Below are 15,418 nucleotides of genomic sequence, written 5' to 3'. Positions count from 1 at the left end.
AATAAAGGATTTAACCAAACACACAGTTATTGATGTGGTGTGTCCAAATATAATGACTGAAAATAGAAATGAGTAATTTAAATTAAGTACCGATAGGATATGGTGAGTGTTTTATTGGTGCAATGTTCTTAAAAGGATCCTGAAAGATAAATAAACTGCTGTCAAGGACAATTTGTAGGAACAAGGAAATCAATTAGTGATCTCATAACCGTAGTGACACACACACACACACACACACACACACACACACACACACACACACACACACACACTCTTAAGGAATGTGGGTAACAACAATGAGGTTAATAACAAAGCTAAGACTTGCAATTCAAGGTCATAAAGTTTAACAACCAGCGTTCAAGATTTAAAGGAACATTCACTGTACATTTAATAGTTAAAGTGTCATTTTTAAACTTTCATCAAACACTCACAGCGTCTTTTAGTGTTTGCACATGGCACTTCTCTTCATACTCCTTAGTTTAAACTTATTTTACACCGAATAAAAGTCACATTTTATGTCCCTTCAGCTCAGTGTGAGACTTCCACTGCTTTCCCTGGTTACACATGTTAAGATTTTATATTTCTTTCTCACAATTTAGCTCATTGTAATTGTTTTGTATTCTCTGTGTGTGTTTTGAATCTGTTAAATGTGATTAGAATACTTCATAATGACATCTTTTAGTCTTTTCAGTTCAGCTGCCTCTTCCATTTCACACAGATCAAACCTTATTTAAACTAAATTAGTCCGCACATTAACTTCATTTCCCCCCCCAAATCACCTTCTGTAAGAGCCTCAACTTTAACTCCTATCAGTGTTTGAGCATCAGCTAATTCTTTAATAATACATGTTCAGATTTTATAATTGTTCTCATAATTTACTCGCTAATTTTAACTCGATGTGTAAACTGATACTTATTTTAACTGAAGCCTTATTGTTATTTAGGACTTCACTTGAATTTGCTCTTGTTAAACTTCAACCCCTTTTAGTTTTTTAACTTTACCTGAATTTACAACTTCATTCGACTTTAAAATATGAGGCATACATCTATTTCAGACACAGAAATACATTTCAAAAGCTCCAAATACTTCAGAAGTGTTTGCAGTATTCAGCTGTACACACATTTTCTCAGTGATGTTTCTCTAGTTTTCCACAGCGTCACACCGTTGTTATTATTTGTATTGACATCAAAGTGTCCATTCTTAATGACCTTTAGAGACTTTCTGTAAGCAGTAAATGTGGGTGTGTTTGTGTAAAGCAACAACAACCATAAAAGGATCAAAACAAACTAAGTTGCTGGTTACCTGGTGGACAGGTGAGAAGGAGGCGGAGGTAAAACAGCCAACCCTCGCTCAGATCAGAGTTTACAGCTCGGCTTTTGTCTGCCGACCCTGAATACGTCTGTGCCAAAGTTCAGCGCTCACACAACACGGACAATAGAAAGAAAGAAGACACTGAACTAGATGTTCTGCAGACGCTTCATCTTTCATATTGTCTGTGGCACACCTGAGAAGAGTGAAGAAAAACCCCTGAGAGTATTCAACGAGGCAGCGGGATGTGAGTATAACACAGATTTATCAAGAAATCAATGATTAAAGCAAATGTTCTCCGGCTCCTGTAATGGCTCTTACTTCTTAGGCTAACTTTTCAACATTGTTTTTAACCCTGAGACGTTACACTGTAGGTTTAGACTTACATTTAACTTCACATTTTATAGTTTTATTTGGTGTGTTGAATCATCTGCTGTACTTTTCTGACCTTCAGTTGACAAATCTTGATCAACTTTAAAGGAAAATTGTGTCATTTTAGAGACTTTTTAACAAAGACTCTTATTTAGTGGCATTCAAACTGCAGGTACCAGTTTTCAGCGTTTTATTTATTTGTTCATTTATATTGATTATTTTATCTTACATACAGTACGGGACTTGAATTCATTTTCGAGTACCAGTACTTTAATTTTTAATTGTATTTTTAATTTTGTTAGAATTTGTTCTATAAGCAAAATATTTTAGTTTAGCTCCTACATCAATGGTGGCATGTTTGTACTCTAAGTACATGTACTCAAACCCAAATCAAAAATCTGAGGTATGGTTACCTCAGATTAAAGTCCTTTTAACTAAAACACATATTTTATTCCTGGATTAATGCAATGAATTGTTCATCACATAAATGTTGTGGCTGGAAAAACATATGGAGCAGATTTGAATTACTTAATGATTTATTTCTATAATAATACACTGTAATGTATTATCTTCAAAGTACCTACAATTTTCTATAAATGTAGTTGATGTTTGGATCTAAACTGAAAGTACATTTAGATTGAGATTCAGATTCAACTTTATTGTCATTACATAGTACAGGTACTAGTAACGAAACAGAGTTTGGCATCTGACCAGAAGTGCAAAAATAGCAGTGCAAGTGTCTACATGATATAAATAAATGAATGAATAATTATAAATAGGCTATAAACAGATGAAGTATGTACAGTATACAGTATAAAGATATGAACAGATGTATACAGTGTGGTTATATTACTTATGTACATATATATGTAATTTACTTGATATTAATGTTTTGTTTCTTCTTTGTTTCGTGTCAGCTCATCCATAGGCGATGCCATACTGAGACCTCATCATTAGTCACCATCAGTTTGACTGACATCACCATGGCGACCAGGACGGCAGAGGTCCAGCGGAGGATCGTGTCCAAAGACGGCCACAAACAACGTGCGCGTCGACAACGTGGAGGGCATGGTGAAGCTGTACCTGCACGACATCTGGACCACGGTGGTGGACATGAAGTGGCGCTACAAACTCACTCTGTTCGCCTCCACCTTCGTCTTGACCTGGTTCATCTTCGGGGTCATTTTTCTACTTCATCGGCATGGTCAACGGGGACTTTGATCCCAACTTGAGCGCCAAACCGCACGGCCTGCGTGGAGAAAGTGAAGACCCTCACCGGAGCCTTCCTGTTCTCCCTGGAGTCGCAGACCACCATCGGGTAACGGTTTCCGGTACATCACAGAAGAGTGTCCGCTGAGCCATCTTCACGCTCGTGGCTCAGCTCGTCATCACCGGCCTGGCTGAGATCTTCGTCACCCGGGGCCTTTCTCGCCCAAACTGGCCCCGCCCAAAAGAAAAGAGCGTAGGACCATCAAGTTCAGTAAGTCTGCGGTGATCTGCCGCGCGCCGGGAAAGTGTGGTCTGATGGTGAGGGTGGCCAACATGAGGAAGAGTCTTCTGATCCAGTGCCAGCTGACGGGGAAATTCCTCCAGTCCAACGTCACGGAGGAAGGTGAGAGACGCAGATCCACCAGAGCTCTGTGGACTTCTTCATGGACTCCAGTGGAGAGTGCCCCTTCCTGATCCTCCCGCTCACCTTCTACCACGTCCTGGACGCGCACAGTCCTCTCACAGGCCTCAACGCAGAGAACCTGCAGACCCGAGACTTCGAGCTGCTCGTGACCTGAACGCCACCATGGAGTCCACCGCCGCCACGTGCCAGAGCCGCACCTCTTACGTCCCGCAGGAGATCCTCTGGGGGTACGAGTTCAAGCCGGTGTTGTTCAGCACCACGAGGGGGCCGATACGTGGCAGATTTCAACTTCTTCGACAAGGTGCAAGTCACCAACGATGCGGTTTTCCTGAGTACAACACGGAGAAGCTCAAACTGGAGGAGGACTACAAGACAGAATAGAGGACGTGTTGTTTTTTACACCGTTTGATGTAATGGTGAAAGTTAGTTTGGGCTTGATCAGTTGAACTTAGTTTTGATTTTTTCAACGTTTTAGACATTTACATAAACAGTAGAATACTCATTACCTTCCACCAACCCAACCATCTTGGCATTACATTGAGAATAACAGATTGCTGCAGGAATGAGTCCTCAAATCTTGGAATGAGTCGCATTTTTCGACGTCTTGGTTACCTTTCTCAAAGTTGATGGGTTTTCTGAATTAGTTTTTTAGATACAGGACATTTACCCCTGCGGTTAACACGAGCTTCAGAGACTTTCCAACAATCAAAACAATCCTTGGCTCTACTTAGAGAATATTACTCTACTGCAGAAACTTTTCCTAAAAACTGAAAAAGAGCTCACATTTTGTGCTTCAAGTTTCACCATCTCAAGGCCGATATTTTTACCGAAGATGTTCTCCCTGGCAACTTGCAACACATTAGATTACATCCACCTTTATTGTGATTGCACAGAGTACAAGTGCTAACCAGAGGTATACACACAGAAAAAGAAAAAAGAGTTGTAGTATAATATAAATATATATATACTGTGACAGGTATAAACAGAGCTGAATGTATTTACACTATGAACATGATAAAGGTGGACATTATTAAACAGCAGTTTAGAAATTGGAGACACTATAAATCAGGTATAAAAATATACAGTTTAATACAGACACTATCCACAGAATAAATACAGATCGTTATTGACGTCGACACATCAGAATGAGGCTCACATAAACACACCAGGGTTCTTTATATGACTTTGGGAATAGCAAACAAGCGGTAAGAAATCCAACTGTTCAAGACATGATTCATGTGAAGATGTAAAATGTATTTGTTGTGTTTTAAGTATGAGAAGATAGCTGAACATGGAAGAGTGAAATTATGTTTATAAAAGGTTTATGATGTAGATGTTTTGTAAATAAAGAAAAGTAAAAATATATGTTTTTTTGTTCCAAAGTTTAGTAGTTTTTCTCAAAGAAGCATACTTTTACTTTGTAGTAACGCCACTTCTATTATATTAAACAGATCAAATTGTTATTTTACCACTGCCCACTCGTGGCATGCTGGCATAGACACATGGTACTTTAGTATAAATGGTTTCAGAGAACAATGCAGGTAAATGTTTGAAGCAGTTTGAAGGACAGAACAGGTTCAGCCCCCCGTCTCAGGTTGTGTTTAGTTTTTGTTGTGGAAACACACTGTGTGCGTGGCAGCTGTATCTGGTCAAAACAAATCTTTAAAATCCAAAACACAACTGATCTTTTACTGCCAGAGACGAGGGGGTCTAACAGCTTGGCTAGAAAATGCTGTCTGATGTGAGATCATACTAATATAAATTAATAAAACAAGGGTTTTCATTCTAATACTTCTACTCCACTTCAGAATGAAATATTGTACTTTACTGCCATTCAATCTTTTGATAACTTTAGTTAGCCTACTTTGATTCCGATATGGGGGATATATCCGATTATATCCGATTTATGGGGGGAAATCAATATTTAAGTGTGTAAAGTTACAATTAGCTTGACCTTTACAAGCTGCAAGCCTTAAAGTGATAAAGAGAGAGGCAATTAATAATCATAATCCAGTAATATCATATGGGTTATGTGATTCCAAAAGCCATTCTGCATTATGATTATGACCCTAACCCTAATTTAAAGCTTCTTTAATATCCTTACTTTTAAATGTATCTCTTCTTGTTTGACTCTTTTATTTTGAAGGGGTCGGAACATCAAGCCTTTCCCGAGAACAGAGCGGAGCTGAAGTGAATGCTTTTATTCTGAAGGATACATACCGGAAGTCGTGTTGTTGTTGCGACCGAGCGGAACACAAACCGGGAGGGAAACAAGATCTATATTTATATATAAAACGCGTTGTTTTCACTTATAAGCAGTTCTTTTAAACGTCTGTCTGATGCGTAGTGGTCAGAGATGAGTGTCACTTTGGATATAAGACTAAAAAGAGCGAACAAAGTTTATCATGAAGGGGTAAGTCACAGTCACAGTTAGCTTAGCTAGCTAACAAGCTTCTTCTATCTATGTGCTGTTAAGTTAACATTAACTCGTTGTCATGGTGTTTTACGTAACCGTTAGTAAAATGCAGTATTTCATTCATATATTATACAATATAACATAACAATATAACATTAGCTAGGAGACAGCTTCCTGTGCGCACGTGACCAGCAGCTGATCAGATTGGCACACTACAATCTGTCATCCATCATATTCTAACCCTCTGAGATCAATAATAAAGGAAACAACATTGAATACATTCCTAACAAATCAGTGGTTGTAAGTAACGAAGTACATTTACTTAAATACAATTTTAAAGTACCATTTGATGCCTCTTTAAATACACATTTCAGGGCATTACATTGATTAGTCACTAATACAAAATGTCAATCGACGGATTAATTATGATGTATTAGGTTAAGCTTCCTGGCAGTATATAAAGAAGCCTTATTAAGATTATTTTTGTACAGATTGTAAAGCAATCTGAGGCAAATTGAAATATTGGGTTATATAAATAACTATTGATTAGCTCCACCTTCCCCAGCTGCAACTATATAGTTACTATAACTTGTTGCATCAATAACTACAACTCATATAAACATTACTCTGCATATTTAATATTTTAGTACTTTAATTATATTGTGATGCACATACTTCTGTACTTTTCTGGATGCTTATACTGGGTTCTTATCATCATGTGCACTAAACACTTAGTTAGTCTTCTTTCTGAAGCACTTATGTGAGATACATCTTTAGTTATGTAGTAGAAATAAAGCTAAATTCTCATCAGCTCACAGAACTTGGATGTTACACTGAAACAGATGCCGATCCACACTAGTTGTTCATGTAGTCTAACAACAAATCAGAGTTTAGGTTACTTAAATGTTGAGTTACCATCACTTCAGTCACATGCTTTTATCACACGGCAATACTTATGTTGATGTATAATGTTGTATAATGTTCTTATAATTGTTATGCTATGACGTTTGTATTTTGCTCTTTGCTTTTGTTTGCTTTGTACAGCCCTTTGAGGCATTCTTGTGATTTGGGGCTATAACACATTTTGATTTGATTTGATTTGACTTCTGACCCTTTGTGTGTTTAGGAGGTGGTGGCGGGCGTCATCCTGCTGGTGTGCAAAGAGCCGCTGCAGCACCACGGCGTCTCTCTGAACCTCGAGGGGCTCGTCAACCTGCAGCTGAGCTCCAAGAGCGTGGGGGTGTTCGAGGCTTTCTACAACTCTGTCAAGGTGAATTACACTCAGCATCATACAGGGGTGGTGGGACGTAACAACATACAATTACTAAAGTACTGTATTTAAGTACACATATTAGGTACTTTTCATGCCACTTTTCATGACTCAAATCTCAGAGTGAAGTAGTAGTTTACTCCTCTACATTTATTTGACAGCTTTGGTAAATGTACAAAGATTTTTTTATATAAAACATACCAAGACTGACATCTCCTAATGTCTTGATTGTTCCGAGTGACACCCAAAGATGTTCAATTCGCAAATATAAGGCAAAGAAAATAACCAAAGTCTTCCCATTGAGAAGCTGTTAGAAAAATCTCACGAGTCACCGGTTTGAGCTTCAATCTCAGGATCCATGTATTTCTGATCCTCTCAAGAATGGAAGTAGTCATCACATACAGAGCATCAACTAGTTCCTGAACAGTGTCCTTCACATGCTGATATCCAAGAGAGGAGTTACACAGTCACAAGATGGAGGAATAAAGCAGTATTCAATGTTTAGTTCAGATTAGCTCCACGTCAGAAATGATCATGCTTGTCATATGTCTATCTCCATAGAGGCTGAATCATCATGTTAATCACATAGCTATCATATGCCTAAACAGTCCTGATGCTCTTCTAGGTCAGTGCTTCTCAAAGTGTGGTTTGTGGACCACTGGTGGTCAGTGAGCGCCCCCTAGTGGTCCTTGAGTATATTGGTAAAATTTCACATTTGAAATAAATAAATACATTTAAGTTTTCCGCACTCACGCGGGAATATCTCCGAAATGAAGCGAGTTTAAGTTTACATTTTTGCTTTGTAGACAGACCATGCAGGCCAGCCCGATGGTCACCAAGGTTCATGTTTTAATAGCATTTTTACAAAAAAAGCCCACGCGAGCCTAACATGTAAAAAACTGGCTTAGACCTCAGAGAGTTAAACTTGGGCCTGCTGCGACCATAGTTTTACTGTATTTTGTTTTGAAAATCCACAGCGGAGGTTTGTGTCGTACTATGCGGTGTATTTAGCATATCTCTCAGTAGTCAACGATCTGCGAGTCTGTTGGCTCGGACATAAACTCTGTAATAAATGTATTTGTATTGTTGATTTAATGTGTGAACGAGGCGATGTAGAGAAGGTTAAGCTGTCATTATTAGGCTGTTATTTGTTGTTGGAGTGGTAAGCAGGCCTATTGTTTTTGGATATTTGTGGAGTCAGTTGGTCCGCGAGTGTTTTTTTATTGGTTAAGTGGTCCTTCAAAAGTTTGAGAAACACTGTTCTAGGTAATCAAACATCCTGTCATCTGCAAAGCTACGTAGGGCTTTTGTTATCATGTGCTACTCTGATATTTGAAGAGTACATTCAGTATTTTCCCAACAGAAGCTTTACCCAGATCATTTTGCTACAAGTTTCCTAGGATCAACCCTACAACATTTCCTGACCTGACATGATATTGATGTTAAATGTCTGCACATCAGTCTGTAACCTGTTGTTAATATGCTTCTCACTTCCTGCAGCCCATCCAGCTGATCAGCAGCAACATCGAGGTGGCCAAGGCAGGAAAGATCCCGGGAGGAAAGACGGAGATCCCGTTTGAGTTCCCCCTGAACACCAAAGGAAACAAAGTTCTGTACGAGACGTACCACGGCGTCTTCGTCAACATTCAGGTGAGAGAGGGACAGAGATGGCAAGTAAACGCATCCTTTACTCAAGTAGAAGTACAGATACTCGTGTTTGAAAATACTCTGATAAAAGTAGAAGTACTGACTAAACTTCTTTACTCAAGTAAAAGTAAAGAGGGCTTTGAAATGTACTTCAGTAAAAAGTACCCATAACTAGCAGCTGTTTTAAAGAGTACCCGACCTCCCTTTATATTAATAGAACAATAATGTCATTGTTAGCTAATGAATGTTTCCATGCTGAACAACGGCAACATGACAACGTTTTCATTGGTCCCTCTTCTTTAGAGAAGACCAGGAAATGATGGATACACGGATCGTGTTCAAATCAATAGGCACGCAATGACTCTAAATAATAATGATCACGCCACCAAACACACATTCAAACTAAAGGAACCAGCCTGTTTGGAAAATGTAAGAAGTAGAAAGTACAGGTATTTGGGTTCAAAATGTAAGAAGTAGAAAGTACAGGTATTTGTGTTCAAAATGTAAGAAGTCAAAGTAAAAAGTCATCAGAATAATAAGTAGTGGAGTAAAGTACTGATACCAGAAAAATGTACTTAAGTACGGTAACGAAGTATTTGTACTCCACTACTTCCCACCTCTGGAGAGGGACACAGAGTTTTTATGTGATGCCACAAGAGCTCAACTAGAATACCTTATAAGTGTTTTAGTCCCAAAAAAATGTGGGTACATATCAAATGAAAATGTCCTGTCAGTTAACCCTCTCTTTTCCTCTCCTCAGTACACGCTGCGCTGCGACATGAAGCGCTCGCTGCTGGCCAAAGACCTGAGCCGAAGCTGTGAGTTCATCGTTCACTCGTCAGGTCAGTGGCTCACATCGAACCAGATAAAGACTCAGGGGATGGTAATGAGACAGATATTAGATTAAAAATACCTCTGATAAAGGGTCAAAGTATTTCTATCTTATGCTACTCGTCTACATCTCAGAGGCAAATATTATACTCTTGACTGCACTACATTTGTTTGGTAGCTTAAATTAATATTTGTTTACATTAAAACATATACGGTATGAAAGTACTATACTCTTATTCTACCCAGAAGTAAACCAAGTATCTAAAATAAGCTCCATGTTAATAAACTACAGTATTAGCTTGCAAAACGTAACTCAGTGAAACTCAGAGGAGATGTTAGCCGTGTTGATGAACCGTGTTTAATGTTTTCCTCAGCCTCAGAAAGCTAAAGTTGTCCCGACGCCAGTGAACTTCACCATCACTCCAGACACCCTGCAGAACTCCAGAGAGGTGAGGAACAGCTTACAATGTACTGATTTACTATAATGTGTTTTATAATGTGTACACCATTTTATGTCACTTGTATGTCACGTTTTGTTTTGTGTGACATTATTTAATACTTTTTGGGGATAGACTTAACTTTTTGAGGGGAATTTTTACAATTTCTTTCCCATGCTTTTTTATTTGACAGACTTTTTTTGTCATTCTAGATTATTTTTCAACGCTATTTTTATGATACTTTTATATACTGCATGCTATACATACTATAATAAGGCGTAGTATAATATAACTTTTTTGTGACGTGATTCTTTTGACAAACAACACTTTTATTTATGGAATTCTTTACTTCACCATTACCTCTGATATTTAACCCTTTTTTATGTTAATTGTCACCTTTTTTTATTACCATTCGTTGACATTTTACAAACTTTTTCATTGCACAATACACTCTTCTTTTAATAGCATACTATCTAGAATAGTTTAATTTCTTGTTTGTTTAAGTTGCTTGACCTAAGTCTGAACAAAGTAACTTCGATCTCTCTGTCTGTGAACACAAACTGAAAGATTGACAATAAAGTTGACTTTGACTTGATTTTGCTTCCTGCCCTCAGAGGAGTGCCTTGCCAAAGTTTCTGGTCAGAGGGAAGCTAGACGCCACCAACTGCGTGATCAGCCAGCCGCTGACCGGAGAGCTGGTGGTGAGAACTCTGACGTCCCCATAAAGAGCATCGAGCTGCAGCTGGTGAGAGTGGAGACCTGCGGTGAGTTCACAGTTCTGTTCTCTAACGGCACGGCTGATGGGTTTTTCTACGGTTGCAATAAATAGTAAAAAAAAGACTTTTCCTTAACCTCAAGATTCAAGATTCAAGGCTTTTATTGTCATGCGTACATAGCTACAGTGTAGTTATGTCGATGACAATCTTAGGTCCCAGGCTCCTCCAACAGTGCAACACAATAAAACAGGTAAAATAGTGCAAGTAAATGCAATAAAATAGAATAGAAGTAGTGCCATAAGAGTCTATATACAAGTGATAAATAATTTGTAAATTGCAGCCAGATGAATGTTATGGATGTTCTTCCAAAGGTTCAGGTGTCTTATGGCCTGTGGGATGAAACTGTCCCTGAGTCTGGTGGTTTTAGACCGGATAGTAAAACAAATCTTGGGGTTAAAAGGAAATAAGTGAAGGAGAATTCATCAGGACTACGAAAAAGAGACCGCATTCACTGGGGGACGTAATACAATATTCTGTAGCTGGTCAACAAAAGCACATTTAGATAATTTGACCCATTCATGCTAGCTTTATGATTGTGGGTAACTCTGTAAAATATATAACTTCATAACCAGGGTTTGAATTGAAATTAAAAAAGCAAAGTGAAAGGGAACGGTTGCTCGCACTCACCCCTGTCTCCACTTGAATATATTTTATGCATAACCTGTAAGGCCAGATCATCTAGTCTGGTTCATATCACCATTACAACATGATGAATTAAATAAAAAGACTTAAGAAACCCCCACACAACTCAGTATTCACTGCGAAATATTGACTCTATATGATCAGTGTACAGTAATGAGTGTAACGTTTATAGTTCGCCTTTTTGTAAGTGTTGAAATAAGCAAATTAAGCCATAAGATAACTTTAAATGTCGCGGCAGCCTTTCCTCCTGCATTTCGTAGAGGATGTTCTAGTATACCCTTTGCTAAAGGAAACAATAAAGGACCTACAGTAGACAAATCTTGATCAACTTTAAAGGAACATTTGAACAGAGACTCAAAGACTTATTTTGTGGCCATTTCAAACTGCAGGTAGTACTTGAGTAAATGTACTTAGTTACTTCCCACCTCTGCTCAAACCCAAATCAGAAATCTGAGGTATGTGTTTACTTTACACTTAGTATTTCCAATACCTGCTACGTTCTGCTTCTACTTCACTACATTATGAAGCACTGAAGCTCCTTCTCTTCTAGAGCGTTCAAACAGCTTTTATCATGGCTGCCTCTCAGGTACTTCTGGGTCATTTTACCCAGTTAGATCAGGTAAAAAAATCATATTCGACTGCTACTAAAATGTCCGGTGTGTTCAGGTTGTGCTGAAGGTTACGCCAGAGACGCCACGGAGATCCAGAACATCCAGATCGCTGAAGGCGACGTGTGCCACGGCCTCCCCATCCCGATCTATATGGTGTTCCCCCCCTCTTCATCTGCCCCACGCTGGAGACCACCAACTTCAAAGTCGGTCAGTGAAGTCCAAGCTGCTTTAATAATAATAACAATAATAATAAATTACATTTTTATAGTGCTCAAAGAGGCTTAAAGATCCAGATCCAAACAGTGGAGGGAGTCATCAAATAGTGTAACTGTATGAGTTAAAAATACACCTTTTGATGACGTACTTGATGCTACTATAATTTTTGGATAGCATTCTTTACAAAAAAAAAGTCAAAGTATATCTGCAATGACTTTCTTATTATATTTTTATGACATACTGACATTTTTCCTTTGACTATTCATTCTAGTTTAATGTGATATCAAACTTACTTTTTCATAACTTTTTTTAATGACATACTAGTATGTTGTTACGAAATATTATAGTGTGTTTTTTTAACAACATAGTATAAAATGTGTTTTTATGACATACTATTGTATCGCTTTTTGGACATATTTTACCAAATACTGACATTTTTATAACTTTTTTTCAAGACATACTATTGCCATTACTTTAAAAAAACAAAACTATTTTCTGACATACTATGAGGTGCATTAATGACTTGTTTTGCTGAATAATTGTTCTGTCTTTTCAGAGTTTGAGGTGAACGTGGTGATGGTGCTTCACGATGATCACCTGATCACAGAGAACTTTCCCCTGAAGCTCTGCAGAGTCTGAAGTCTACACAGCTCCTCTAATGATGATCACTATCTGATTTCCTGTCATTAATATACATGAATGTGACCAAAAGTGTTAAATAAAGATTTTTCTCTAATGTTGTATTTCAGTTTAATAGATGTCTACATTTTCTGAAAGTAAATCATAGGAAGTTTTATTTTTTACATCATGATGATCCGTACTTTGACTATTAATAGTTATGACATAATTAGTTTAATATTATATCTTGCCCCTGCAAAATATGAACCGTTTGAACAGTGATGTAAAGTAATTAAGTACATTTACTCAAGAACAATTTTCAGGTACTTGTACTCTACTTGAGTATTTCCATTGTATGCTACTTTGTACTTCAACTCCACTACAATTCAGAGGTAAATCATGTACTTCTACTCCACTACATGTATTTAATCCCTTTAGTTACTTTACAGATCTGGATGAATGATGTGAAATATAATCAAGTGTTAAATCAGACTTTAGTTCCACCTGGAGTAAATTCACAAGCTACCCTGCAGTATACAAAGTCATTCAAACTAGCTGCACCTTTACCAGCTTTGAGAACACTTTCATGATCAATCATTATAAAACATATCATATATATTATTCTGAAATGGACCAATTTGCACAATGACTACTCTTACTGTTTGTACTTTAAATTTAAGATCTCAAAAGTATTTTTGTAATACTTTAATAAATCTAATGTTAATTACAGAGAGGGATGCTGCATGGTCTCATTTGAATTATACATGAGACCATCTCAATGGGATACACCTGGATAAATAAAGGTTTGACATGTAATTAAGCATATGAGGGTTTTATTACATATTAACGGACGTTTAATCATCAAATTCTTATATAAGAATTATATAAACATTATTTAAAGGAATACTTTTTCCCCCTGAATGTCGTTTTCCCCCTGCAGCGTTGGCCCCGCCTAGCAGCTTTCCCGCTCTCCGTCTTCTCTTAGGTCCGCAGTGAATATTTATATACTGCCGGTCAAACTGCTTCTACTCATTCGTTCTGAACGACCCGACTCATCAAGACTTGAGAATGAGTGGAAGAGGAAAAGGAGGAAAGGGACTCGGCAAAGGAGGCGCCAAGCGTCACCGTAAAGTTCTCCGCGATAACATCCAGGGAATCACCAAGCCCGCTATCCGCCGTCTGGCTCGCCGTGGCGGAGTGAAGCGAATCTCCGGTCTGATCTACGAGGAGACCCGTGGGGTGCTGAAGGTCTTCCTGGAGAATGTGATCCGTGATGCCGTCACCTACACCGAGCACGCCAAGAGAAAGACTGTGACCGCCATGGATGTGGTGTATGCCCTCAAGAGGCAGGGCCGCACTCTGTACGGTTTCGGAGGTTAAATACTCACCATCTGAACAACAACAACAACCCAAAGGTCCTTTTAAGGGCCACCCATATCCTCAAATTAGAGAGCTCAATTCCCTCATGATACCGCATTAGTGAGCACTAGAAGTTGGTGCAGGCAAGAGTTCATTTGTCTTTGTAAAACATGTTCAGGGTCAAAATGTCAATAAAACTACTTAAATAACATCCCTTGCAAATGAACATTTGGACATATACTGTATGGAAACACAGCGAGGACTGTGCTTTGTGGTCAAAACAATAACTGATATTTTTAAAAAAGTGATATAACAATGTGCATGATATATGTTTAAAAAAAGTGTAGGAATAATATCAGGATTACTGGAATCTACTGACATGTAGAGCTGATTTGACTAAATTGTTGCAATGAAGTACTCACAGTAAATACAGGTATATCTATATCTAATACAGGTTTGCAACTCGCATATATCAATATTCCTATTACTGAATAGACTATTCTGCACAGTTTCTATCATTCTGTTTCGATTAATTTCTATTGTGTTGCACTGTTGGAGCATGTGACCTAAGATGTTCATTCTCATAACTACACTATGCACGCATGACAAACGCCTTGAATCTTGAAATATCTCAATACATCGGAAAAGTGAGTCTCATATGGATTCATTTCAAGTCTTGATGATTACGGCTTACAGCTAATGAAACCCCAAAATTCAGTATCTCAGAAAATTTGAATATTGAAAAAACAATATTGTAGACTCAGTGTCAAACTATGATCAGCTAATTAACTCAAACCCCTCCAAAGGGTTTCCGAGCCTTCAAATGGTCTCTCAATCTGATTCAGTAGGATACACAATCATGGGGAAGGCTGCTGAACTGACAGTGGTCCAGAAGAGAGTCATTGACCCCCTCCACAAGGGGGGTAAGCCTCACAAGGTCATTGATAAATAAACTGGCTGTTCACAGAGTGCTGTATCCAAGCATATTATCAGAAAGTTGTGTGGTAGGAAAAGGAGCACAAGCAACAGAGTGGGCCGAAGAATTGAGAGGATTAAAAGCAAAAGCCATTAAAAAATGGGGAGGGGGGAGCTTCACGAGGAGTGGACGGTCGCTTGGGTCAGTGCCTCAAGAGCCACCACGCACAGACTTACCAGGACATGGGATACAAGTTTGCATTCCTCGTGTCAAGCCACTCCTGAACCAAAGACAACTTCAGAAGCATCTTACCTGGCCTAAGGAGAAAAGGAACTGGTCTCTTGTTCAGTGGTCCTTATTTCAGAT

At 38.4% G+C, this 15,418-nt stretch overlaps 3 protein-coding genes across 3 annotated transcripts; all 3 read left to right on the top strand.

Moving 5' to 3' along the window:
* The first annotated feature begins 2,601 nt into the window (after positions 1-2,601).
* kcnj15 (potassium inwardly rectifying channel subfamily J member 15) lies at positions 2,602-4,678 on the top strand. The gene is given in 11 exon segments (XM_034140563.1): positions 2,602-2,717; positions 2,719-2,865; positions 2,867-2,917; positions 2,919-2,996; positions 2,998-3,036; positions 3,038-3,097; positions 3,100-3,295; positions 3,298-3,462; positions 3,465-3,574; positions 3,576-3,645; positions 3,648-4,678. Coding segments are annotated over 11 exon segments (1,017 nt in total). The 5' UTR covers positions 2,602-2,663; the 3' UTR covers positions 3,695-4,678.
* Positions 4,679-5,524: 846 nt separating this feature from the next.
* Positions 5,525-12,902, top strand: vps26c (VPS26 endosomal protein sorting factor C). Its single transcript, XM_034140564.1, is given in 10 exon segments — positions 5,525-5,726; positions 6,856-6,999; positions 8,500-8,649; positions 9,407-9,484; positions 9,849-9,926; positions 10,529-10,613; positions 10,616-10,678; positions 11,999-12,103; positions 12,106-12,150; positions 12,716-12,902. Coding segments are annotated over 10 exon segments (888 nt in total). The 5' UTR covers positions 5,525-5,669; the 3' UTR covers positions 12,799-12,902.
* A 920-nt stretch (positions 12,903-13,822) lies between these two features.
* On the top strand, positions 13,823-14,337 carry LOC117490754 (histone H4). Its single transcript, XM_034140567.1, has one exon. It carries the CDS (start codon positions 13,846-13,848, stop codon positions 14,155-14,157), a length of 312 nt encoding a protein of 103 aa, XP_033996458.1. The 5' UTR covers positions 13,823-13,845; the 3' UTR covers positions 14,158-14,337.
* The last annotated feature ends 1,081 nt before the right edge of the window (positions 14,338-15,418 follow it).

Source organism: Trematomus bernacchii, unplaced genomic scaffold, assembly GCF_902827165.1.
Source record: "Trematomus bernacchii unplaced genomic scaffold, fTreBer1.1, whole genome shotgun sequence".
NCBI lineage: Eukaryota > Metazoa > Chordata > Actinopteri > Perciformes > Nototheniidae > Trematomus > Trematomus bernacchii.
This window is presented reverse-complemented; position numbering and strand designations above follow the sequence as displayed.

Bases quoted from the DNA above. Each gene is read 5' to 3' on its own strand.
- LOC117490754 (XM_034140567.1), top strand. From the start codon at position 13,846: ATGAGTGGAAGAGGAAAAGGAGGAAAGGGACTCGGCAAAGGAGGCGCC.